Source organism: Lissotriton vulgaris, chromosome 12, assembly GCF_964263255.1.
Source record: "Lissotriton vulgaris chromosome 12, aLisVul1.2, whole genome shotgun sequence".
In the NCBI taxonomy this organism is placed as follows: Eukaryota; Metazoa; Chordata; class Amphibia; order Caudata; family Salamandridae; genus Lissotriton; species Lissotriton vulgaris.
In genome coordinates this window covers 77,443,027-77,470,727 of record NC_141700.1, presented here as the reverse complement: position 1 = coordinate 77,470,727, position 27,701 = coordinate 77,443,027, and the positions used below count along the sequence as shown (strand labels likewise).

Below are 27,701 nucleotides of genomic sequence, written 5' to 3'. Positions count from 1 at the left end.
ATATTTGTCATTTCTGCATATAGTTTATCTATGTGTGCACAAAAGAATTTTTTTCTTTTTAAAGTATAAACATGAATTAGAGATGAATTTAGAGAGTGTTATTGGTCTGCCCTCCTTAGCCCTGGGTTTCTAGCCAACCCCTCTCTGAGTTAGATTTGGGCTGCTCTGCTGCTTTAACCACCTCAGATTTAAGAGTTAAAAGGGGTACTTGGCTTCCAGTTTGAGGGCCTGCAGTATGAAGGTGCTGCAACAACTGAGATAATGTGGCTCCATTGATACACTTGAGGCCCAGCAATCGTGATTGCCCTGGGACCCCCACAAAGTGGCATTAATACATTGGTGGCAGCAGTGTGAGTAAACCCACTCCTCAAAAAAACTTGTATTGTTGCAGAGACCATACAGTATCATTCATCAGGGATCATTACCTTAATCATTCTGCCTCTCCTTATCTGTTCTTTACCATGACACCCGCCTCTCCCCAGACATTACATTCCCATTCCTGATACTGAAGCTAGCATGTTGCGACTGGTCTTATCTGTGTTCCTGCCCGCCCCCCCACCATGGTCCTCCACATCTGTTCCCTTCCAAATTGCACACTCCGCAGATGCTGCCCTTTCATCTTCTTGCACCTTCCCTGTTTTCTTGAGTTCTTAACTGTGAAGCAGTGAAAAAGCGAGGATACCTGTGTACTCTCAGCAGAAACCCTCCATCTTTGCTTTGATCTGCTTGACTTCCCCCCTCATAAAAGTTTTAATCATGGGCATAGGGCAATGCTTCAGAAGCGATCTCAAGGCCAAGAGTCCACAGGAGTGCAATTTGAGGAGTTCAGGAGCAAAGATGTGATAGGATATTGTGAAATCCAAAGGGATCATTGAAACTGATCAATGAGATTTTTTCAGGAAATGAGACTCATCCCCAGAGAGTGGGACTATTTCCAAGGTGTGGGATTCGCACCAAATGAGTGGGGCTGTGCACCAAGAAGTGAAAGTTAGACTCAACTAGTGTGGAAGTGTAGTGGCACTCGCACGCAGTGATGCGATTGTGCTCCAAGACACTAGACTTTTAACTAGTGTCATAAACCATGTTGAGTCCCAAACCAGATGAGAGAGACTGTACAGTGAGAAGTGTGTCTTCCACCAGGCAGGTGAGTTTGTACTCCAAAAAGTGAAACTTGCAAGCAACGAGCGAGACAGTGCCTTAGGACATTAGATTTAGACATAACGAGTGAGACATTGTCAAGAGAAGAAGCATTCACCCAAGACTTTTTAGGGAACATTTATTGTTGTAAAGCTCTCTGAAACCTTCGGGTCAAGCTAGTACTATATAAAACTCACAAATAAATAAATACATGATTGAACTGTACCTGTTCCTTTGAGCTCTAGGTCGGCCCAGGTGCATTCTGGCCCTATCCTACATGCTCTTATTTGGTGGATTTTGGTTTTTTTCTGTACTCATTTGCCATGTAGCTCTTTTCCCTGAGCTCCATCTCTGCTGTCTTCCAGCCCCAAGGGGGTACAAAGGGGGTGGTGATGGGCGGAGCATCTGAACCAATCAAACACTCACACCCAGTCAACAGATCTGGGTTTAATCCATCGCAGTTCTTTATCCCACTCTGCCATCCCAGTTCAGACATGGCCATATGCAAATCAGTCTGACCCTGTGCCTCATGGGAACAGCCCAGCCCGAACTGCCAAGCCATGCCTTCCCTGGACCGGACTCAAGCTTCCTAGGACCAGTTTCTGGCCTTCCAGCCGTCTTCAGCCCGGCTTGCTTGAATCCAGTGGCAAAGTGAGCAAGGGACTCACGTCTGAGCATACCCTGCCACACTTATGGCGGCCAAAGCGGTACAAAAGGGGGTGGTGATGGACGGAGCATCTGAATCAATCAAACACTCACACCCAGTCAAAAGATCTGGGTTTAATCCATCGCAGTTCTTTATCCCACTCCGCCACCCCAGTTCAGACATGGCCATATGCAAATCAGTCTGACCCTGTGCCTCATGAGAACAGTCCAGCCCGAACTGCCAAGCCATGCCTTCCCTGGACCGGACTCAAGCTTCCTAGGACCGGTTTCTGGCATTACAGCCGTCTTCAGCCAGGTGCATTCTGGCCCTATCCTGCATGCTCTCCTTTGGTGCATGTTGGGTTTTTTCTGTACTCATTTGCCATGTAGCTCTTTTCCCTGAGCTCCATCTCTGCTGTCTTCCAGCCCCGGGCACTCACTGCTGTCTGTAATACATACTGTTAACAATTCTTTAAAATATAAGTAAGTAGGTTCTGTCCAGAGGAGTATATCCTTTTCACCAAATGCTCATGGGTGTTTGGTGTATCATTCTGCCTCCACTGCTATTATTGACAAGACATTTTACATCTCAGAATGACAGTGAATCGTCACACATTATATCCTTTGTCTCATACATGCATTGTGTATGGAAATCAACTCTTTTGGTTTTCTTTTTATTCGGCAGCAGCCTTTTTCACATGTTTTAGTTAGGACTCTTGTCTATCTTCCCCACTGTTCTGTTCCATCTGTGGCTTTCCTATTGACTTTACATTTATGCTCACTTCCTGTTATTTTTTGCCTGTGTGTATTTTCCCATTATTTGTATCCCTCGGTTTCTCCTCAATTGGTGTTCCTTCTCTGGTTTTACCAGAAAAGCTTTGCCAAAGCCAATAGATCTGACTTGTGTGCAATAACACCTGTAAATATATGCTTGAACAAATAACGTTTGTAAGTGTGAGTACATTAAGGCCAGGCCTATTGGCTATACCAATGCTTATTTTCTCTGTGCTTGATAAACGTTTAACTTAGCTCCATGACCTCAGAATACAGCTGAAAGCAGACTTCTGCCTCTAGCAGACTTCTCCTTTTTCAGGTAAACCAAGGGAAGTCACACAGGAACTCTAATATAACAAACTCCTTGCACTGTTGTATTCCCTTCCCTTGAGCTATATCACTGTTTACTAACTTTATAAATGCTGTTTTTTTAAAACAAAACTGGGTTTTATATAAGTACCCCTTGGAAGTTCCTTAGTGTGTATTTTACCCCTCTAAAAATGACAAACTGGTTCAGGCTAGTGAACTTAGGGACTGCAGGGCTTTTTGGGCGACAGTAAACTGCAGTTTTTTAGGCCAAAAAAGAGCCTGGTATTGACACTGTTATTCCCTCTGACATCTGGGTCGCCCATTTTACCAAGCTCTATACTGACCCTTCCTTAGGGAACCCAGATATCCCTGAACATATCCCTTTGTTTCTCTCCAGTCGCTGACCGGCATTCCAACTGAGTCCCAGCGTCCTGCTAAATCTTCTGTGGCCTGGTTATTCAATTGAACGACATTTTGCAGACTGCGGCTAGTTGTCCGGTTGGGTGAGCTCCTGTTCCAGGCGGGCTTCCCACTGACGTATTTAAAACTAACCACCCACTGTGGGCTCCTTTACTGCCAAATGTCCTCAATGCCGCCTTAGTTTCTGATTCCCCCCCCCCCCCCCAAGAACTTGTCCCATGCGACTATTGTTCCTATTTTCAAAACAGGTTTAAAAAATGACCCCCACTGTTCTTGCCCCATCTCACTGATTAATTCCACTGTAAAAATTAATGGGATGAATTTTGTTGGAATGTTTGCAGCTACGGGCCGAGGAGCGCAACATTCTCTTAGGATCTCTAATTCGGTTTACGCTCTGTCCTAGGCAGAGTCGAGCAGCCCTTGAATCTATATTTGTTAATTGCCAAATATACTGTGGCAAAGTGTGGCAAGCTGCATTTGGCTGTTATGGATTTGAGTTCTGCCTTTCGACTGTGTCAATAGGTCCAAATGTTGGGGTATTATGACTGATATGGGGTTTAATCTTTGTATTGTCAATTTCCTTAGAGATGTGCACAGTGATGTTACTGCCAGTGTAAGATATGGCGCAGGGGGGACTACACCAGCTTTCCACTTGGCAAGGGCTGTGTCTGTGGCTGTGTGTTTTCTCTGTTCTCTTTTCCCTTTATAGGAACAGCTTGGAGGATAGACTGGTAAACCTCAGAGCAGATTGTCCTCGTGTAGGTGACCGTAGTATTCCCACATTAATTTATGCAGACAACACTCTCCTAATTGCCAGGACTGCAAATGGCTTACAACGACTGCTGGACTGTTTCTATGAGTTTATGGCCACTCTAGATCTTATGGTAAACCTAAACAAGAATCACATGGAGGAGGAGCTACGTCAGCAAGCAAGATGGCTGCTTAGGCTCCCGGCTCCGTCGACCCTCGTAACCCTCTGCGATATCCTGCATGTTATCCTGACTTAACGCCTAGTCTCTGTGTGCATGAACTGTCCCGCACTCCGATGGTGAAATCCGGAAACTTTTATCAGCTTGTTTGACAGAGTTACATCGACTGTAAGTTTGCGGCCTGCTCCAGCGGTGAAGCCGGGGCCTGGAGTACTTTCACAGCCGGGCTGTAGTGCAACAACATCGGCCAGGAGACTCAGGCTGGGCCCGGTCGACCGGAGTGGAGGCTTTGTTTCAGCCCGGATTTGGTGGCGGTCGTCTTCATTGCTCAGTATCGACGGAGGAGTGAGTCTGCGTGCTGCTGGCTGCGGATGGGGGCCCCTGTCCCGGGGCTCCGGTTTGCTCCCGCCGGGGTTCGGTGGTTCGGGGTCAGTGGCCGGCGAACTTAACTGGGTTGACCGTGGTCGCGAACAAAGACTGGTCACCCTTCGCATTTGCACGTTCGAGATCCTGTCTATCCCCCCGTGGGTGCCGGAATCACCCGGGGAGGTGATAGTGATTGATACCGAGCACGAGATTATGGATCGAACGGTGCATGAGCCATCGCTGCGGTTAATACTGGCAGAACTTTGAGCATTCCGCTCTCATGTGAATACTTGGCTGAGCAAGTTGGACTCGCGCCTATCTGAAATTCTCCTGGTGGAACCGGGCCTGGCCTTATTTTTGAAACAGGATTCTGCAGCCATTCAAAACGCGGCCATTTTGACTCCGTGCGAGGACCCCGTGAAGAAACGAGTAATGGAATCATCGGATGGTGCCCTGGTGGACGGTGTTCCCGAGGATGGCATGGTATTGCTGAACTTTTCACCACTGCCGGCTTTGGAGATCTCGTCAGGCGTTCCCCTCCCGGAGACTTTTGTCTGTGACTTTCCATCTCTTTTGTGGTCATCTTCTCCTTTCCTGGCGACGCTACGACTCCTGTTCAAGACACATTGGAACTGTTCATCTCGGTGGGAGAGTTCGTCTGCATCTACGGTTCTTGAGGACTCACTGCCTGCTGGTAGCCATGGGCTGATTTCTGCTGACTCTTCTTTATTGCTTCTTTGTGTGCCTCTGGGTCTCGCTGGAAGGGGTTCGTGTTTTTGTTCGGAAGGGCCAAGGTTAAGATCGGCTGGATCGGGATGGGTTGGCATGGCTTTTACAAGTGTTGGACCTGCAACTGTTTGCTCTAAGAGGCTGGGCGGTGTCTCACGGTACCCTCTAATTTCTCTACATTGCTGTCATAAGGTTATCTTTTACTGATAGGGGGTGGCTGTATTAGGCGGGGGGGTCTAAAGGGGCTGGGAGCCCACATGGATATGCCCTCCTCTGCTCTTCTTTTTCCTACCTTTGGGGTTTTAGTTGTTAGGGGCAACAGGCACGCTGCTAGTGGGGTCAGGCTGTAGCCATTTGCAGGGGGGGGGCCGAAGGTTTTTTTTTTATTTTGCCTTTTTTATTTTCTATGGCCTTCCTTCTTTCTCTTTCTTCTTGTAGGGTCAGTATAACTACGAATCATTCGGATTCTTATCGTATGCTTGTACTTCGTGCTTTCGCTTTTATGATATCTTGATTTGTGGGCGGGCAGGCCTCGAGTATTGGCGCAACATGGAAATGTATATTGTATGTTCTTTTGTACCGACCTATATGCTCTGGCGCCAAATCTCCATTATAGTGGTCATTACATGTATATCCTGTTTTTACCCTGCCCCCCACTTCTCCTCTTTGATTGTATGGCACCTGATCCTCTCTTATATAATATAAAAATGAAACCTCTGTCTTATCCTGAACTCCGGCTACGCATTCCAATACAAGCTTTACTCTGAATCGCTTGGGTTGTCGGCTGATGAGCTGTGTCGTATTGTGATATCAACTAATTTTAATTTGTCTAGCGGACGGCCCCTGCGGTTGTAGGCCCATGCTTGTATTTCTACTGAATGCTAAAATAAAGGTTTTCAAAAAAAAAATTTTAAAAAAAGAATCACATAATGATTTTTAAGGCAAGGAAGAAGGATAATGTTTCTTTTGTTTTGTAGTGAACAGCAAAAAAGTTGTCTCTGTTCATCCTTTCTCCTATCGTGGCATTCCATTTGATACATGTCTCTCATGGGGACCCTTGAAGACCAGTAGAGCTGTTGCCTTCTCCAAATCAGTGGAGGTCGTTCTCAATTTTGTCCACAAACTTGGTCAGAAACCCATAAAGGAACTCTCAACGGTCTACAAAGCCAAATACTGTGCTATTGCCTCGTATGGGGCAGGGATGTTGGGCATTGAGGATCAGGGGGGCCTTGAAAAAATTGAGAATGGCTTTATTAAGAGCTTGTTAGCCGTCCCCCAAAACACTAGCTCCCTCATCTGCCACACTGAGGCAGGGATTGGCCACATAAACGATCTCATCAAAATTCAACCCCTCCTTTTATGGTTCAGATTCTGGACCAAACGCCAGACTTCGTTTAATAGGGGTCGGCTTGGGACTGCTTAAAACTTAACCACTGTTTGAGTATCCCCTGGTTGAAGAATATTCAGAATACTTGTCGTAGACGTGTTTACCTCTCCTAACAATGCACTAGCCGGCTCTATTGGGACTCTGAAGAATGTGTTCTTAGAGGGATGCTCGGAGCGGAATGCTGTAGATAAACCAATGGTCCAGACATATATGGGGATTTGTCCGATTGTTAGTCCTGCGCCATACTTAGTATGGGTGGGGAATATGCATCATAAATTCTGATTGACTAGACTCAGGTTATGCACAATGTTGCTACCCATCCTCAGAGCGGCCAGTATTCGGTATTGCAGAGCTGCTTTTATCTACCTGCTAGCCTTGCCCACAACCAAGATCTGCGTTTCTGCTGCCATATATATTGAACGCGCCATTAAGCAGAGGGCTACTGTTTTCATGTGATGTTTTATGAAGTTTAGGTGGATATTGAATGGATGTTTGCACATTGATTGTTGTGTTTTTATCCATTTATTGATTGTTTTCTATATATTTGATATTTAACTCAGATAATGGGGTGACATGGTGGTCTCCGTACGAGCCCACTCCTAAGGACTTTTTTCAAGATTTGTTTACCTCTGGATTTTGTCTAAGCATTGTGGTAGCTTTTCTGACAACTGATGCTGTATGTCTGTTTTACATTTTCTCATGAGCTGAGATTTGTGTTAATAATGTTTTTAAGTATGTATTTTGTTTTGCACTGTGCACTTTTATGGATCATTAACCCGAAATAAAGTTGACTGAATTGAATTCAATTGACTGTCTATAATTGAAAGAGGGCCGATATTCAGAACTTTGCCATAGTCTTGAGGAGTTGCATTTTGCTAATTTGTTTTAATCTGCATTGGCAGAGTTATTTCACTTTTGATTTTTATTTTACGGAGTTTTATATAGTGCGAACTTGATCCGAATCGGGTATCAGAGCGCTTTACATAGCACCAGTTGAGTTACATTTTTTTTTATTAGACACTGGGAAATTAAGTGATATGCCCAGAATCATAGGTTGTTCAGCGTCATTGCCGAGACTTGAACCCAGTTCCCCAGATTCGAGGTCGACCGCCCTAGCCCTTAAATCAACTCCTCTCCCCAAGTTCAGTGTTCAGTGGACATCTTACATTATTCTGACATGAGGTCCTGGTCTATGCTGCACGTTGCCAGTGTGTCTCGTGCAGACTGGGTCAGTGCTCCAGATGCCAAAACGGTGCACTATCCTGCGTGTAACCCTGCAAAGAGAGCATTCCCTCATCTGCATGGTGCCACGCCCTCCGGAAACGAGGCGTGTCCCGCTCCTTGTTTTATTTTGCAGTTTCATATAGCGCAGACTTGGACCAAGGAATTAGACTGTTTTACATGAGAACATTATTGCATCACACATTTGTCTTTAGGCACAGGGAGACTAAGTGAGAATTCCAGAATGACAAGATATTGAGCTGAGACCGGGACTCGAACCCGGTCCTCTAGTTCCAAAGTTGGCAGCTCTGTCTGCTAGGTAACATATCCTTCCTAACTGATATCAGGTGGAGGCAAAATATATACCCTTGTAATCAGTATTGGAGAATAGACAATGCAAGCGTCTGCACACTTTGGCAAACATGTCTTGGGGGTGCAGGCAGCAGATGCAAATACCCATTGCGACCCGTTGACATTACTCATAGTTCAGCCTTAGGACTTGTCGAATGTGAGTCCTGGAAAGGTATGGTTTTTGGGATCATGGTTCCCTGTTGGGTACGTACAATGCTCTCCACCTGCACTTTAACATCTTCAGTGTGCACCTCGCGTGTGACCTGCTAGAGAACATGCATCCTGCTAGTATTCATAGTCCGGGATGGAGTCATTAGCTTGATGCCTTGAAGGCCAGTGCTCATGGGTCTGGAGCCTGAATGAAGCCCCACTCTGCCACTTTTCTTGCTTATGAGCTATATCTGACGGCCAACAAAGTTGCATATAATGGGAACGTGCTAGACCGGTCCTGTCTCAAGTCTTGCTGAACAGTGCAACACATGCATTCTGCAGCCCGCTTCGATCCCCCCTTGCCCCCTTGCCCAAGATCACACGCTCCTCCTCAGACTTTAGTTTTCCCTTCTTGTGTACACTTTGCCCTCAAACCAAATGAGCACTTCACAACCATTGGCCTACCAATAAAAAATAAAGCAGAAGAACAAATGGATAGTTGTCGCCTGAGTTTTTGCCACTAATGAGCTTTGGGTTACATCACGCTGCAGTTGATTAGGCTGCGGTCTCTATGGACCAGTAGAGATTACATTTGTTCACCTAAGAGCAGATTTCGGAAGTTGCCTGGCACAAGGAGAAGCTGATGCTGCCTAAGACACTGAGAGGGCAATCAGCACGGTAAACAGACATAATATCGATTCCAAAATATCGATAGGACAAAATATCGAGTAAAAAATATGGACTGGACAAAATATAGACTAGACAAAATATAGACAACAAAAATATCGAGTAATATCGACTAGAATAGCCAAAATATCGAATCAAAAATATAGACTAGACATAATATAGACTAGATAAAATATAGACAACAAAAATATCGAAAATAAGGTAAGTTATTAATGTTTAATAATATGTGTGTAATATAAATCTGTAGCGGGTTGTGGGTTTATAGGGGAATAGGGTGGGAAGTAATTTAATTATAAATAATTAATTATGTAAATTTAATCTAATTGTTAATTAAATAATAATTGGTAATTAATAAAAATATAATTGTTAATTAATTAAAAATGAATAATTGATAAATAATTAATTTTTAGTAATTTATTTTCTGTAGCGGGTTGTGTGTTTATAGGGGAATAGGGTGGGAAGTAATTTAATTTTAATTAAATAATTATGTAAATTAATTATATTTTTAAATTAATTATTAATTGGTAAATAATTAAAATATGATTGGTAATTAATTTAAAATAATTAATTGGGAATAGTAATGTTCACCCCTACGCTATCCAACGCTTTCCCTACTGTTGCACCCACTGGAGTTGGAATAGTAATTTTTACCCCTACGCTATCCAACGCTTTCCCTACTGTTGCACCCACTGGAGTGGGAATAGTAATTTTTACCCCTACGCTATCTAACGCTTTCCCTACTGTAGCACCCACTGGAGTGGAAATAGTAATTTTTACCCCTACGCTATCCAACGCTTTCCCTACTGTAGCACCCACTGGAGTGGGAATAGTAATTTTTACCCCTACGCTATCCAATGCTTTCCCTACTGTTGCACCCACTGGAGTGGGAATAGTAATTTTTACCCCTACGCTATCCAACGCTTTCCCTACTGTAGCACCCACTGGAGTGGAAATAGTAATTTTTACCCCTACGCTATCCAATGCTTTCCCTACTGTAGCACCCACTGGAGTGGAAATAGTAATTTTTACCCCTACGCTATCCAATGCTTTCCCTACTGTTGCACCCACTGGAGTGGGAATAGTAATTTTTACCCCTACGCTATCCAACGCTTTCCCTACTGTAGCACCCACTGGAGTTGGAATAGTAATTTTTACCCCTACGCTATCCAACGCTTTCCCTACTGTTGCACCCACTGGAGTGGGAATAGTAATTTTTACCCCTACGCTATCTAACGCTTTCCCTACTGTAGCACCCACTGGAGTGGAAATAGTAATTTTTACCCCTACGCTATCTAACGCTTTCCCTACTGTAGCACCCACTGGAGTGGAAATAGTAATTTTTACCCCTACGCTATCCAACGCTTTCCCTACTGTAGCACCCACTGGAGTGGGAATAGTAATTTTTACCCCTACGCTATCCAATGCTTTCCCTACTGTTGCACCCACTGGAGTGGGAATAGTAATTTTTACCCCTACGCTATCCAACGCTTTCCCTACTGTAGCACCCACTGGAGTGGAAATAGTAATTTTTACCCCTACGCTATCCAATGCTTTCCCTACTGTTGCACCCACTGGAGTGGGAATAGTAATTTTTACCCCTACGCTATCCAACGCTTTCCCTACTGTAGCACCCACTGGAGTGGGAATAGTAATTTTTACCCCTACGCTATCCAACGCTTTCCCTACTGTTGCACCCACTGGAGTGGGAATAGTAATTTTTACCTCTACGCTATCCAACGCTTTCCCTACTGTAGCACCCACTGGAGTGGGAATAGTAATTTTTACCCCTACGCTATCCAACGCTTTCCCTACTGTTGCACCCACTGGAGTGGGAATAGTAATTTTTACCCCTACGCTATCCAACGCTTTCCATACTGTAGCACCCACTGGAGTGGAAATAGTAATTTTTACCCCTACGCTATCCAACGCTTTCCCTACTGTAGCACCCACTGGAGTGGGAATAGTAATTTTTACCCCTACGCTATCCAGCACTTTCCCTACTGTTGCACTCTTTGGAGTGGGAATAGTAATTTTTACCCCTACGCTATCCAACGCTTTCCCTACTGTTGCACTCACTGGAGTGGGAATAGTAATTTTTACCCCTACGCTATCCAACGCTTTCCCTACTGTTGCACCCACTGGAGTGGGAATAGTAAATTTTACCCCTACGCTATCCAACGCTTTCCCTACTCTTGTACCCACTGAAGTGGGAATAGTAATTTTTACCCCTACGCTATCCAACGATCTCTTTAATGTAGCACCCACTGGAGTGGTTACATTAAATTTAAACCTTTTGCTATGCTACCGTAAATATATTCTATATGTTTTATTAATAACATGTATTTAAATATATATATGTATTATTATTATTAATTTTTAAAGTTACATTAATTATGTAATAATGTTACATTTATTTAATAATTGTAACAATGTTTATATTAAATATATTTAATATTATAATAGTTTTAACTCATTTTAAAGACATAAAAAATCGATATTTTGACAGTCTATATTTTTAACACTCGATATTTTAAACTCGATATTTTTGTACTTACCTTAGTGAAGATAGAAAGTCGATATTATGTCCCTCGATATTTTTTCATCGATATTATGGGAACTCGATATTTTGGTAGTAGATATTATTTCAGTGATCCAATCAGCACATTGGAAGACAAGGGCACTGTGGTCGAGAAATAGGAAAACCTAGAATAGAGAACACAGACACTGGGGGCCATATAGATGAAGAAAATCTGAAGTTTACTGCTGTAGGTTTGCTCTCATGATTGGATCAGATTTGCATCTTTCGACACCCACAAACAAAGCAAAGACATTTCAACAAGCGTATATCTACATAACATGCTTTTTCACATGGGAAAATACTTTGCTTGAGGAAAATTGCACTTAGAAATGTATTTTCCTCCTTTGGGAAAAACCCACTTCTCTAAGCCCCTGCACTTTTGGGAATATCTTCTTCCCTGATTAATCATTATGCCTGGTAAGAGTAAACCTCAGAACATTTCCAGGGTGAGTAAGTACATTTGGGTGTTCCAAACCATTGTAGGGCATTGAATCCCTGCCACGCCCTCACTTTCCAATCCGGGAAGAAGATTTATTAATATAAAAAATGTGTAAGTAAATAATTTTACAAGTGCAAAACTACATTTTGTGGACCATAAACTTAACGTAACATTATTTTTTTTTTTAAATGCCATTCGCGTATGTAAGTTTAAATTGCACATGGCTTCGTGACGTGGATCCCAGGATAGGGAGTAACTGGGACATAGACAATGGACCAGAAAGAAGCAGACACATGGAGTTTGCGGAAAACTCTGGGACTAGAGATGTATCCAATAGGACCAAGAGATACTAATATATGGACATATAGTGAGTGTGAGTGTAAGGTTTGGAGACCAGGTGACAAACATATTATGTCTGGGGGACACTGGTTCCATGAGACAAGGATCCTAGGACTGGCAGAGAAAAAGCTAGCAATGAAGACAAATCAACAAAGACTGAGAGATATGGACTCTGGGACTTGGAGCACAGATACTGCAGAAGAAACATTAAGAATCCCGTCACAGAGGTCAATCGTCTTCAACTTGGAGCGACTGCGAATATACCCACTGACCAGGCTTACACAAAAATTGTGGAAAATAGCAAGATCCCAATCCCTTACGCCTGCGCCTTCAAAGGGAAATCCACACCGACTGAGCACATGACCTCTGAAAACATCTAGACATGTGGGGGCAGGTTGCACTTTCCTACGAGGCTCCGACTTTGGGAACCCCAACTTATCTTCATTGTCATCATCTAGCTTCTTATAAAGGGCAATACAAACCCAATAGGGCAAGTGTGCACCATATTAGGATCGTATACCACAACAGTGAGGACAAAAATATAGCCCTTTTAAAAAACTTTACTCCAAAATATTGACTATTACTTTATCATCTTGTCTTATATATATAGACAATGCAAGCGTCCGGCCACTTTGGCAAAAATGTCTTGGGGTGCACGCAGCAGATGCAAATACCCATTGCGACCCCTTGACATTACTCATAGTTCAGCCTTAGGACTTGTCAAATGTGAGTCCCTGAAAGGTATGGGTTTTGAGATCATGGTTCCCTGTTGGGTACCTGCAATGATCTCAACCTGTACTTTAACATCTTCAGTGTGCACATCGCGCGTGACCGGCTAGAGAACAAGGTATCCTGCTAGTATATTGGTAAATGTTGCTGGCCTCAATTTTATGGCACATGTGAATAAAACTGCGGCTTCAGCTCATATGAAATTGAGAATGATTAGGAAAATACTACCTTTCCTACCGAACACGGCCGGGAAAACACTGGTCAGCTCACTAGTCCTGTCCTCCTTGGACTATTGTAACGCTCTATTCTTAAATACCCAAGTCCGAGTGACAAATAAGATGCAGTCAATCCAAAATGCAGCCGCACGAATGCTGGCTCGGATCCCCAAGTTTGCACCAGTTACAAACATCATTAGGGATCTCCATTGGCTCCCGATACGCAGCCGTATCAAATTCAAATCGCTGTGTATTGTTTACAAGTCACTCAATAATCAAGGTCCCCACTTTCTCAAACAGAATCTTCTCCATCATGTTCCAACCCGATCTCTTCGTTCCTCTATTCAGAACTTCTTGGCTGTGCCTCGCACTAAAACAGTCACCTGGGGCGACAGGCGTTTTCTGGTTGCCGCCCCTAGACTCTGGAACACCCTTCCTGCACATATCCGAGCAAGTCCCTCCCTGTTCACATTCCGCAAACAGCTAAAGACGTGGTTATTTGACCAATAGCCAAGTATATCTTCTTTACCCCAGTTGCTGATCCATCCCTTAATTAGCGCCGAGACGCCCACGGGTATTCGCCGCGCTCTACAAATGTCAATAAATAAATAAATAAATAAATGTAGATTTACTCTTCTTAACATCACATCTACGTACCATACTACATATAGAAAATCCAAGACACTGAGTGATTATCTAGTGAGAAGTGATTGCCTTGGTGATACACAACAACAGACTTGGCTTCAACAGAAAGAAGGTTTTAGAAAATGTTTGAAGTGCAAGACTTGTCAGCATGGGGAGCATATTACAGCTTTTAAAACAGTCTTTAATAAAGCTGTGAATGTTTTTTAACATGCAAAACAAGCTAAGTTGTGTATATTTTGATATGTCTGTGTAGTAAGGTGTATGTTGGGAGTACCACCTTAACAGTGCACAAAAGGATTTTACAACATAGGAGAGCTATAATTAATAAGGACCGTAGGTACCCAGTGGCTAGACATTTTGAGAAGGAACACCATAGCAACCCGACATCGGTGAGATATAGCTGTATAGCGCAAGTACCCAGGAGAAGGAGAGGTGGAGACAGAGAGAGGGAGTTAATAAAACTAGAAACATACTTCATTCTCGAGTTAGATAGTAAAGAACCAAATGGTTTTAACGTGGATGAAGAATTGTTTACCTGCCTCTATTGATACCTGCATCTCGTTAAGCGCATCCATCACGGAGCAGGAAAACTTGTATTGGAAAAAGGACAGGACAAACACAAAAGTTGCACTTTATATTTATTAAGGAAACCCCTTTAGTCACATGAAATAAAGATTTTACCTATTTATTGTCGGGTGCTGGGAAAATCGGAAAGCACAAACAAATATTAATTGTTTTGAGGGGCTGAAAAAGTTGATGGACCATAATGATGAGTTATTAGCATAAGCCCCGAATAGAAGAAGATCAACACCAGTACTTAGGTCGTGAATGGAAAGACTGAAGGGGTAGATTTGTACTTTAAGAGATTTTAAACACTTTTCAAGCACTTAACATTTTAGAATCATTTTAACACTTTAGCATGTTTTGTAAACTAATAAACTGCTGAGAGAATTCTCCTGTAGGAATACGTTAGTAGAAATTGGCAGCCAGGAACTGACAGGCACTTGCCTAATTATAATTAACAAACTCAACTTATAGATTGGATTTAACATTTTTGCTTTATATTTTTAATCAGATTATTGTAACGTTTTTTATATGTAAGAAAGCGTAATGTGAGTAATTATGAACATGTTCTAAGATGGCGCCCATGGATATCCAGCAATGTGTGAAAACAACAGAAGCTGTCCCTTTTTTATGTTTGTGAAAATGTAGACTGTTTTTAAATGAAAAAATATCTGGTGCTCATCGTCGTGAAGAAGGCTGCGTCTGGCAGCCGAAACGCGTAGATGATTCTGTCACTCGAAAAAAAAAGAAAATCGAAGTAAAGAATCATTCAATTTACATTGTGTCATTTTTATTGAAACGTATTCATTTTAATATGGAAAACATTTTAAAGTGTTGTTTTAATTCTGTTTATTTATTTGAGTGCTTGTGGATACACAGTATTTTTTGTTTTTCCGTCTGGTGCGTACACGAATAAATCAGAAGGTTTTCCGACGCGCGAGCTGGCCAGATACAGTTGTCCATGTGAGAAGCACGGATTCTCCAAATCTAGTCCACACACATGCAGCGATTGTCCTTGTGCTTTGTTGATGGTCAGTCGCACAGGAAACTGTAAACGTTCAGTATTGGAAAGATTATGAGGGCCCTGAGGGGCCGGGGGGCCGATATTTAACAATCTTTTTTTTGCCAGAAACCTTCGCGGGAGTGTACTCAACAACTTTTAACAATTTATTTTTTGTTGTTGCCAGAAACCTTCGCGGGAGTGTACTCAACAACTTCCCAAAGTTTCATGCCGATCGGATGAATGGTGTAGTAATGCATAAAGGACAAACAGACAGACATACTTTCGTTTTAATATATATATATATAAGTGGTACGGGGGACCGGAGGAAGCACTTCGCAATTTCGACACCAAAGCAGGACATTTCATCCCTTTCCCTTTGGGCTCACGCTGTTCCCTGCACCCCCGCAATGACATTTGGTTATCCTGTGTTTCCCTGTTGCACCACAATTCTGAGGGTCCATCACGCTGGATTATGGGATTTGGAGTCCTGTCCTATCTAGGGGACTCCACACAGGTGTGCATAACAACTACAGAGGGCGGAGCGGGCTTGCTACAGCAAGATACAAAGAGGAGGGACTTACCAGCAGCATGTGACAATACCAATTGGACACTGAGGAAGGCAGAAGGCTGCCGAAATGCATTTGCATGGTCAAAATTAAAAAGGCTTCCAAACGTTTCCTCCAGGGTCTCTGCCTCGTTTCTGCGGAAGGAGTGGTTTGTGTGTATATATATATATATATATATATATATATATATATATATATATATATATATATTGAGGCTCCAGCTTGGGTCCGAAGTACAAGGAATCACTCGAACTACATCGAAGGCTTCAAGCGGCAGCCTTTATTCAAAAGGTAAGGGAAACATACTTTGGCAGAATCCTTTTGGCAGTCACACGCCTGCCTGACGCGTTTCGATGATTCTCCTCAGAGGCTTCTGGCGAAATGAAAGCACCACCGTGCTTCCCAGTTCTCTCCCATGTTAAAGCGCACCTGTTGAGGTTGCTGATTAAGCCTACGCTGTGGGTTATGGGAATTGTAGTGCCGGTTTCGGGTGCAATGTTCTGCCGGCTTATTCAAGACCCGGGATGGGTCCCCGCTTCAGATGTTTCCCAAAATCCTGCATGATGTAGCTCCAATGGCCTGGCGAGATGGCAGACCACGCGGCTCCCAAGTTACCAGGATGGTGCGTTCCTAACGGCACGGCTGCCGTGTTAACATTGAGGCTCCAGCTTGGGTCCGAAGTACAAGGAATCAATCGAACTACATCGAAGGCTTCAAGCGGCAGCCTTTATTCAAAAGGTAAGGGAAACATACTTTGGCAGAATCCTTTTGGCAGTCACACGCCTGCCTGACGCGTTTCGATGATTCTCCTCAGAGGCTTCTGGCGAAATGAAAGCACCACCGTGCTTCCCAGTTCTCTCCCATGTTAAAGCGCACCTGTTGAGGTTGCTGATTAAGCCTACGCTGTGGGTTATGGGAATTGTAGTGCCGGTTTCGGGTGCAATGTTCTGCCGGCTTATTCAAGACCCGGGATGGGTCCCCGCTTCAGATGTTTCCCAAAATCCTGCATGATGTAGCTCCAATGGCCTGGCGAGATGGCAGACCACGCGGCTCCCAAGTTACCAGGATGGTGCGTTCCTAACGGCACGGCTGCCGTGTTAACATTGAGGCTCCAGCTTGGGTCCGACGCGTTTCGATGATTCTCCTCAGAGGCTTCTGGCGAAATGAAAGCACCACCGTGCTTCCCAGTTCACTTCTCTCCCATGTTAAAGCGCACCTGTTGAGGGGTCCCCGCTTCAGATGTTTCCCAAAATCCTGCATCGCGTCAGGCAGGCGTGTGACTGCCAAAAGGATTCTGCCAAAGTATGTTTCCCTTACCTTTTGAATAAAGGCTGCCGCTTGAAGCCTTCGATGTAGTTCGAGTGATTCCTTGTACTTCGGACCCAAGCTGGAGCCTCAATGTTAACACGGCAGCCGTGCCGTTAGGAACGCACCATCCTGGTAACTTGGGAGCCGCGTGGTCTGCCATCTCGCCAGGCCATTGGAGCTACATCATGCAGGATTTTGGGAAACATCTGAAGCGGGGACCCATCCCGGGTCTTGAATAAGCCGGCAGAACATTGCACCCGAAACCGGCACTACAATTCCCATAACCCACAGCGTAGGCTTAATCAGCAACCTCAACAGGTGCGCTTTAACATGGGAGAGAACTGGGAAGCACGGTGGTGCTTTCATTTCGCCAGAAGCCTCTGAGGAGAATCATCGAAACGCGTCAGGCAGGCGTGTGACTGCCAAAAGGATTCTGCCAAAGTATGTTTCCCTTACCTTTTGAATAAAGGCTGCCGCTTGAAGCCTTCGATGTAGTTCGAGTGATTCCTTGTACTTCGGACCCAAGCTGGAGCCTCAATATATATATATATATATATATATATATATATATATATATATACGCATCTTCAAACCCTTCACCCCTGGCAATACCGGCACCCTTGTGGGTGGATGCAGCATTCCTGGGTGTGATATCCTGTGTATCTAAATCAGCTCTTAGAAATCACCATGCTGGAAGCACCCACTCTGGTGTTTTTTTCATGTGTCTTCACCAAAAGAGTTGCGTTGACGCTCTATGCGAACCTTGTTCACGCTGTCTATATCATAGACACAGAATGGAATAGCCCGTATAGTTGGAATAAGGGAGTAGAAGGGGGAATGTTTTACCTGCATCCTACGCAGAAGTAGAAATCCAATGGTATAAATTACACTTGATGTGAATCTTGTGTGGGAGAAGCAGGAGATACAAAAGAAGGACTACAGGTGCTTGCTAATTTTTCTCTAGAAAGCATCAATGTTATTTATTATAGCCTTATAGCCCGCCGTAGAGGGCTATACCAGCTATTAAAGGCCCTCTCCAGCGTTAAAGGCCCCGAGCCGAAGGCGAGGCCCTTTAACAAGGGAGAGGGACTTTAATAGCGTTATAGCCCATCTACGAAGGGCTATAAGGCTATTAGAACATTCTGTCACTAGAGGACAGAATGTTCTAACAAAAAAAACAAAGCCTTTTGGGAGCGTGAGGGGATTGGAATCCCCTCAGGTTCCCTGAAGCCTTTGTTCACAGCCAGAGCTGTGAACAAAGAAAGATTGGAATGTTGGAGCTCCAGGCTTATACCAGCCATTATAAGCCCAGAGCACTCCATTGTTTTCAATGGAGCTCCCAACATTCCAATGTTCTAATATACAATACTATCCGGAATCTAATGAAGACAACACTGTGCATTCTGGGATACCATTCAGCACCGATATATCTGGTAAATATCAATTTTTTCACTTTAAAAACAAGTGCCACTTAACATGACATTCATACCTCCATCCAATGGCCACTCGAAAAGGAACATTAAATACTCCCAAATCAAAGTAATGGAGGGATCACTGTTCCTCTTATAGCTTTCTCTGTTATTGCTCAAGCTATTAAACTTGTATTACTGAACAAGAGAAAGGCAAAGAGAACTAAGGTCCGTACACCTTATGAGTCAAATTTAAAACCATAATGTAGACTTGGAGAGATTTGCCTGTGTTCCATCTTTTGAAGACTAAAACAAGTTTTTAAGTAGTGTAATTAGACATTTATCTGTACCAATAATCATATGAATTTGTACTGAGGTGGTTAACTTATTATAGTGATGTTTCATCATTGCTCCCACATCAGGGGAAGGGACATAAGGAGAGACTAATGGCCAGATGTATCAAAGGGTTTTGCCCATTCTGTGTCTATGGGGAAATGTGTTGATACATATGGCCCCTAATTGTGGCAAAATATTAGCTAGATGAAGAATTCAAGTTTTAATCATGTATGTCTACTATGTTTTAGCCGATTTTAGGTCAATTAAAAAATTGTTTTTAATGGAAGTAATTTTTTTTTTTACAGAGTATTATATAGCGCAACCTTTACCCAAATCGGGTATCAGAGCCCTTTACATAGCACCAGTTGCATTACATGAGGACACATTCATTTTTGTTAGGCACGGGGAGATTAAGTGAATTGCCCAGAATCACAGGATGTTTAGTGTCATTGCCAAGACTCGAACCCAGTTCCCCAGATTTGAGGTTGACCGCCCTAGTCTAGTCGTTAGGCCACCTCCTCTGAACAATTTTACTAGTACAGGTATGTTATCTAACATTTGCCATATTTTAACTGTCAGCCGATCACTGGTTAGCCCTCACTCAATGTCTCCGTATCATGTATTTTTTATTATTGACACTTGTACAACCTTTTCAACATGTGTTCTTGCATCACAGCGATTTCTTCACCGGGTGGCTCTTTGAGCGTGTGCTCGTCCAGACCCCTGTGCGACTTCTACGATACTTTTTATTAACATATTAATTATGAGGACTCTGCGAGCTGAAAATGTCTTTCTAGTAGGCTAAAAAGTCCTTTGTGGTTGAGAGCATCCTTTCTAACTAGCACTTCCTGTGTGACGTCAACACGTGTTGCCCACTCTCTTAGATTTCTCGCGAGTGTGTGGTTTTTATGCTTCCACTCTACTTTTCACGAAGGGTGGATGTGCTCGGTTTCAGAATATTTTAAAAAGCAATTTACCCATCTAAAGGCCCCCCTCTTAGGTACCCACTATATGAATTACGTTAATGTTTTTTTGCAATCCTTACGTGATAGAGTTAATTGACTCAGAATCCTCACAGCAAATGTAAAACGGAGTATAATAAAGTGCAGTAAAACTGACACAAATGTCACAGTATGAAAATTAAATGTGGGCTAGCAATTGATAGCTCCAGCCAGGTTCTTGTTGGAAGCCTCTCTTTGGCTCAACTCGAGGTCCTCTTGGAACCACAACCCAAAAACTAACCGAGCTTTCAAGAGAGGCGATGTGGACTAGTGGCCACAGCTCTCATCCTGGCAAATATTCATGTGCCATTAAAAAATCTATGTCTGTTCCTCTGTAGTCCAGCATTCTCATATCCCTGGGCTAGGTTTCCTCTATGTAAAACTGCCAAAGATAAAATGTGGGTTCTACTAGACACCCATATTAAAATCTCACACCCAAAAATGAAGGACAAAGCGTTAACTCCTAATGAAGAGATTCCCATCTAATACCTGAATTGCACAGTGTGAAACCAGTAAATGTGGGATCAATCCTGGCTTCTCTGTTTGACCAAATTATGTGATTCTAGGAAAATACTTTATTTCACCAAACCTCCCTTTTACTCATTATATAATATTTTGCAGCACCTTCAAATACATGAGTACTGAATGTGCTCTGGATAAAAACCTCTCTTGTCTTTGATTTAATAACCTATAAGGTTCTGGTGAGTATAATAGGAATCTAGGACACATATAGGGTACAATTGGAAAATGATGTGACTCTTAGTTCACTAAACCCATTGTCATCAGGGTTGGTGGGGAGCAGTATGTTTATCAGTACATGCTTTATTGTTTTTAAATAAATGCTCTGAATACAGAGATATGGTCTCAATTTCTAGTGTTAAACGCCCCTATGTGTAAAGAAATACACTTTTTAGGCTGCAGCGTATGTCTGATTTGCGAAAGACACTTTTGGGACTTCAAGAAATCAGACCTGGTAATGCATTCCGCCCGTGGCTTGGTATTGGCTTTTTGGTTTGTACCTAAAATTTTCAAGCTTTCGATTTGCTAACTATATTTGCTTCAGGATATGCATATTGAATTCATATCTCCCCATGCAAAAGCCATATTTACAGTAGTTTTCTGTATTAAACAGGCCTTTAAATCTTTTTCTTATCTTATCGCATTTGCTGGGCATTCAAAGACCAAGGTCAAATGTAAAGCTGTGTTTTCGTGAGAGCCTGGTTATTTTGCTTCTGACTGACTTCAAAGTGAGAGCATTTAGATGAAAGAAGAATGCAGTGTACTTTCTCCATGGAGCATTCTTGAGCCCTTTTTTAAAATTGTATTTTAGACCTTTCAGGGATTTTGACAGACGATGACGGGGGGGAGGGGGGGGGGGGGGTTGGGAACTAATTATTTATTTAATGTCCCCTAAAGATCATGTGTCAAATCCCCCTCCCCTCAACCCTACCCTACTGCTCTTATCTACATGGGCTGCTGCTGGTATCTCGATCTTCACCTTCACAAAACATTTGCACGTTTTTTGCAAAATTCCTCCTCTTTGGTGAGTTCATTTAATTTGGGAAACTGCCTTTTTAGGACTCAAGTACAAAACCGCGTTTCAGTCTTCGCATCAGCCTGACATATGGTGATCTTGGGCAATTTACACTGCTTATTGCCCATTCACTGTCAAGCACAGGATAAGATGTTTGTAGAGGAAAGAGCAAGCCACAATGTAAGACAGTTTAACAATGCTTGGTTTTCACTTTGATGTGTAAAGCATATGCTTTATTTATGACAGAGTTGGATAAGTTTAAAGGCACTTTTTTATGAAAGCTTTTGTGTTATGTTTACAGACACAATAATTATGTATTCCATCTGCAACTGTGCCTTTTTCAAAACACATACATTACTGGATATAAACAATTTCCTCATTTGTCCTTGCAGGCACTAGGGTCATGATTATAATGGTGCAGCAGGTACAGTGGCACAGGGGCCAAAAGTTATAGAAAACTCACTGAACGCTGATTTCTGTGACATTTTACTACTGAACAAGCACACGGATTATTTCTATATTTTACTACTCAACATGCTGTCACAAGTGCAGTTACATAGCAGGCAGTAGGGCCATGCTTTGAATGGTGCAGCAGGTTCAGTGGCACAGGGGCCAAAAGCTCTAGGAACCAACTTATCACAGATTGTTGCTTTATTTTACTAATAAACAAGCAGTCACAGGCGCAGTTACCTTCCAGGCACTAGGGCTATGGTATGAATGGCGCAGCAGGTGTAGTGGCACAGGGGCCAAAAGCTCTAGGAACCAACTTATCACAGATTGTTGCTTTATTTTACTAATAAACAAGCAGTCACAGGCGCAGTTACCTTCCAGGCACTAGGGCTATGGTATGAATGGCGCAGCAGGTTCAGTGGCACAGGGGCCAAAAGCTCTAGGAACCCACTTATCACAGATTGTTGCTATATTTTACTGATAAACAGGCAGTCACAGGCACAGTTACCTTCCAGGCACTAGGGCTATGGTTTGAATGGTGCAGCAGGTTCAGTGGCACAGGGGCCAAAAGCTCTAGGAACCAACTTATCACAGATTGTTGCTTTATTTTACTAATAAACAAGCAGTCACAGGCGCAGTTACCTTCCAGGCACTAGGGCTATGGTATGAATGGTGCAGCAGGTGTAGTGGCACAGGGGCCAAAAGCTCTAGGAACCAACTTATCACAGATTGTTGCTATATTTTACTGATAAACAGGCAGTCACAGGCACAGTTACCTTCCAGGCACTAGGGCTATGGTTTGAATGGTGCAGCAGGTTCAGTGGCACAGGGGCCTAAAGGTCTAGGAACCCACTGAACACCGATTATTGCTATATTTTACTATTAAACAAGCAGTCAGGAGTGCTTTTTTGGTTCTTTTGTAACCATCGCACCCCAAGTAACACATAGCCTAAAGCCTCACTGTAATAAAAGCTGTCACCTATTGGACTTTTCTGTCTACCTACAACTTAAGTTACATTCAGCGCATTTATATGACACATTTTTTAACAGTTTTTGCATGGTCCTAAAATGCTTCTGAATCTGGACACACTATACCTTGCATTTGCAAAGCTAATAGGTCTCGCCTATGCAAGATATATTGGCTTTGTCAATTTTGTTTTGTTGTACAACAGCACTACCTTCAGTGCAGCATTACAAAAACATTTTTACAAACGCTGTAACCCGGACAACGCTGGCTGCGTCATACAGCTTTGTTTTACATTACTTTCAGCCATTTGCAAAATAGCTAAAAAACATTAGCCAAGCCAATAAATCCTACTTAGGCAAGACCTATTGGATTTACCAATGCCTGTTTGAATTTTGAAGACACCTTATAATATTCTAACATGGTGTTTTTGCATGGTTCACATCAGATGTGTTTCACGGTATGGGCAAAATGGGTCCTGCCCTTGGGCCCCAGCCTTTCAGGGGGGGGCCCTAATAAAGCCATTTCTGTCCTGCAGAGTCTTGCTCTGTTGACCTTGAATAATTCTTAAAAAGATTATTTTAAATTCCATTTTCCTTTAGTTTATTTGTAATGTTGGTGATATATGGGAGTCTAAAAGAGACATTTTGCTGAGAAATATTTATGTTTTTCAACACCATGCAACAGCCATAAACAAAGTTTATTTTAGATCAAAAGATGACCTCACATAACAAAAATGGGCAGGGGGTCACAAAGATTATTTACAATGATATTAGTGAGCAGCTGATAAATAAAAATATTGAAAGCACGTGTCACTATTCTTAGTTATGAGATGTAAACATATTTAGAATGTATACCAGTGTCCTGTGCACTGTCAGTGACCTGACCAAAAAGGGCATGAAAGGCCTGGAATTGGATCATAAATTCAAAGGTGGTCCAAACACGGGCTCCCAAATTACTTTTGGCCCAGGACCCCCGAAATCCTTAAAATGTCCCTGGTTTACAGGCCAAACATTTTGAAGGCTCGGCACACGCTTTTGGAGAGCCAGAGTCGACCATTGGCTTGGCTCTGGCTTGGATCTCCCCGTTAATTTGTTTGCTCGCCCACTTCTAATGAAAATCCTGAACACACATGTAAGGTACATTTTAATTGTCAGCATTTTACAAAAAGCATAGTAAAGTGAGAAACACCAGGGTGTAAAAAGGCATAAAGTACAGAAAACATCAGGGTGTCCAAAGAACTAGACTTGCAAGACTGGATCCATTTATATTTAAAAAAAATGCATTTCAGGTAAGAAGGTGAATTGCAAAGCCTTCAAAATCGCACCTACACTATTCTTCTCAAACAACAATTAATGGAAAACGTCACATTTACTGGTGACACAAAAAGCCAGATATTTATAAGTGTACAAACCTTCCAGGCATAAAATCAATTTGATGTCATGGCACAAACAAATTTACCATTGTATCCAAATGATCATAAATGTTGTGTTGCCTCACCCCAATAATTCTGCTCTTGAGACCGTGGGAAAGCATCTGGAAAGCATGTGGTAAAAGTCTCAGGAATTCTGGGTGCCTGCTTGTAATTCCCCATACTTGTCCCAAAACTTGTGAATACCTGGTATTGGTTTGGTAAAATCGCCCTGTTTCGACAGTGTCGCCACTTTTTAGCAGGCATTACATAAAGAGACCCTATGTACGTATTCAGATTTATACAGTGGAACCCTAGCTATGGAGCACCCTTTCTAAGGAAGTGAGTTGTAGTTCAAAGGAGGGAGATGAGAGGTGGGATTCAGGCAGGAGCAGCGGGGTAACAAGCCGGGTCGTTCATAAGGAGGGTTACACCTGGTTGTGGACATCCTTTAAGAAAAGGACCATCTTTCCAGGAATAGCTCACATTACCATGCACATCACATCCTTCCAGGTATGAAAGAAATCGATAGAGGCCTCTTAACAACAAAGGGAGGGCGGGGCTTTATTTAAACATAAGCTCACACAGGAAGAGAGGCATTACTGGAGTGTGCTTTATGATGGAAATCCATTCTGCACTAGCAGGCTTTCTGGGGAGACTTGCTCATTTACCATCAGTGGAGTACTTGTTATGCTACGCTACATTTTGAATTATTTCTTATTTTATGCTATCGTACTATAGGTTATGGTACGTTATGGTGCTGTTTGCTTGATAACATGTGGTGCTAGATATATTACATTGATAAATTGACACTGATGGGGTGGTCAATTGAAATCCTGACATTTAACCCTCAGAATCAATGGGGCTGTTTCTTTAGTAATCTATTAGCAAATCCATTGAAGCTGGACTGGTTGTATCACCTTTCAGGATTAGTGCTTTAAAACAATGCACAGGGGTTCAATTTAGACTTTCAAAGGGATGTCAGAGCTTGCCAATGTCTATTAAACTCGTGTGCGGTTTCAAGAAAATCCAGGAATGGGTTTACAAAGTGTTACTCATTATATAGACTGCCCTGGAGGAGTTTCACCTGTCTGAAAACTGAAGGTCCAAACTTTGTTGACAGAAACATAACGCAGTGATCAAAAAGAACTCTTTAGTGCGATAAAATATGGCTTTGGCCAGGCTCACTTGCTTTCAACACAAAAAAGAAGCTTTTGTGGGCCCACTCAATCAGGAAACACAGGCAGACAAGGTGAGCGACACCTTTATGGTCGTCACATATGATGTCAAAATGCTTCCCACATTTGTATTTATTTTGTGCATATATGGTCTTTCATTAGGCCGAGCAAAGTTCTTTGTGATTGATTGTTTCCCACATTGACTGCACTCTTTAATCCGTACTCGGCAATGGTAAGGGATTCTATCTCACTCACCTCGTTGCTCCAACCCACACTCACAAGCAGCTTTGTACACTAGGCTAAGGGCCCCCCACTGCTCATCATGCATGGTTCCAAAACTTGTCCTCGCTGGCCACACTCTTCAACATACACAACAATAGTTTGTATAAGTCAAAGGGACCCTGACTCCTGCTGTTCTTTGTCCCGATCCAAACTAGAATTGGAGGAAGACACCAAAACACTTTATACAGAGGTCACACTACAATCCCAAGAAGCACAACCACAGGAGGATCATATCCACCACAACGCGCTTCGAGGCCTCCTCATTGGTGTGAAGAGCAATGCGGACAAAACTGAAGCACAGCACGTCAGATACGAGCAAGCAAGCTCTGCAGCTCTTTAGCCCCCCATTAGTCCTTGCTTACACAAATTACAATGGGCATGTGGTCAAGATGCTCAGAGCAATGTCTTTGAATGGATAGAATTGCATCTCAAGCCATTCTAGCCCAAGTAGCAGCAAGCTTCTGGAACAAACTACCTGGATATCTGAGAATTACACCTGAGGAAGTCACATTCAAAAAGGAACTGAAAACATTTTTATTTAGACTTTAGTGGTGAACAAGAGCAGGCGAACCTCTGTCTGATCCTCCTTGGCAGGCCTAAAAGGGCGGGGACACTGTGACGAGTAGATATGTGCTATAATATTTACCCTAATTCATTCATTCATTCATTCAAGGGCGAGGTGGAGCTACAAAGGACAGAAAGCAGCAGCAGCCTTACCATGGTCCTCCAGTGGATCCTGTTCGGCTGGTTGGCTTGCAGTGGTCTTCAGATCAGCTTTTGATTCCTTGAGTCTTGGAGGCCCTACGCCCCCCTCGTGAGTTGCCTTAAAAGGAGATCATCTCAGATCCTAGCTCCTCTTGAGTGACTTCAAGGCACCCGGGCTCAGGCATTACCGCCTTGCTTGGTGTCTGGCAACTGCCACTGCAAATATCATCTGCAAGTTCCTCTTGCAAAAGCCAGTAATACATCTGACTTCCTCATTGTGGACAAGAGGCTCAGCGAACGGGGAGGCTCGCCGCTAGCTTCCCTCCCCCCTCTGGCATGGATGCTAGAGCGAAAGCTCAGCTGAAAAGACTGCACTTCACGAGAAGAGGAAGTCCTGAAGAAGAGCACACCTTTCCGTTCTGGTTACGGCAGAAGATGCTGACAGGATAGCCAGAGCCGTCAACCACCGGAGAGGCTGTCGCAAAGACAGCCAGTGTCTGGTAATAGGGCAAGAACCTACGAGTCCTTCTTTTGTTTCTTTCTTCCCTTCTTCTCTTTCTTTATGTGTATAGTTTCATTGTGTACCACAGCCCCCAAAGGGCATCGGGCGTTGTAGAGGAACAGACAGGCTGAAACCTGTTAATAATGGAGGAAAAGTAAACACAGCAGATAAAGTCTAGAGCAAGGGTCTCCAACCTTTTCTGAACTGAGAGCTACTTATGTTCAATTAAACGCATTGAGCTCTACTAATATGATTAGTGTTGTATAATCTAATTTTTTTAATATGTATATTAATTCAACCATGCAAAATTGTTCTAACTGAATAAGCGGGGCTGTACATAGGTGAGCTACCCAGAGGTAGCTGGAGAGCTACAGTAGCTCAAACGCTCCTGGTTGGAGACTCCTAGAGCAACATTATAAGAGAGTGGTAAGAAATACT

At 43.1% G+C, this 27,701-nt stretch overlaps 1 protein-coding gene across 1 annotated transcript in view; it reads right to left on the bottom strand.

Annotated features, from left to right (window-relative positions):
• The window catches only part of MYO1F (myosin IF), a 273,313-nt gene extending 246,181 nt beyond the window's left edge, over nt 1–27,132 (bottom strand). The window contains exon 1 of the mRNA XM_086947211.1: nt 26,774–27,132. Coding sequence (XP_086803337.1) covers nt 26,774–26,776 — 3 coding nt within the window. The 5' untranslated portion in view covers nt 26,777–27,132. The remainder of the gene's footprint in view (nt 1–26,773) is intronic.
• Nucleotides 27,133–27,701: the final 569 nt, after the last annotated feature.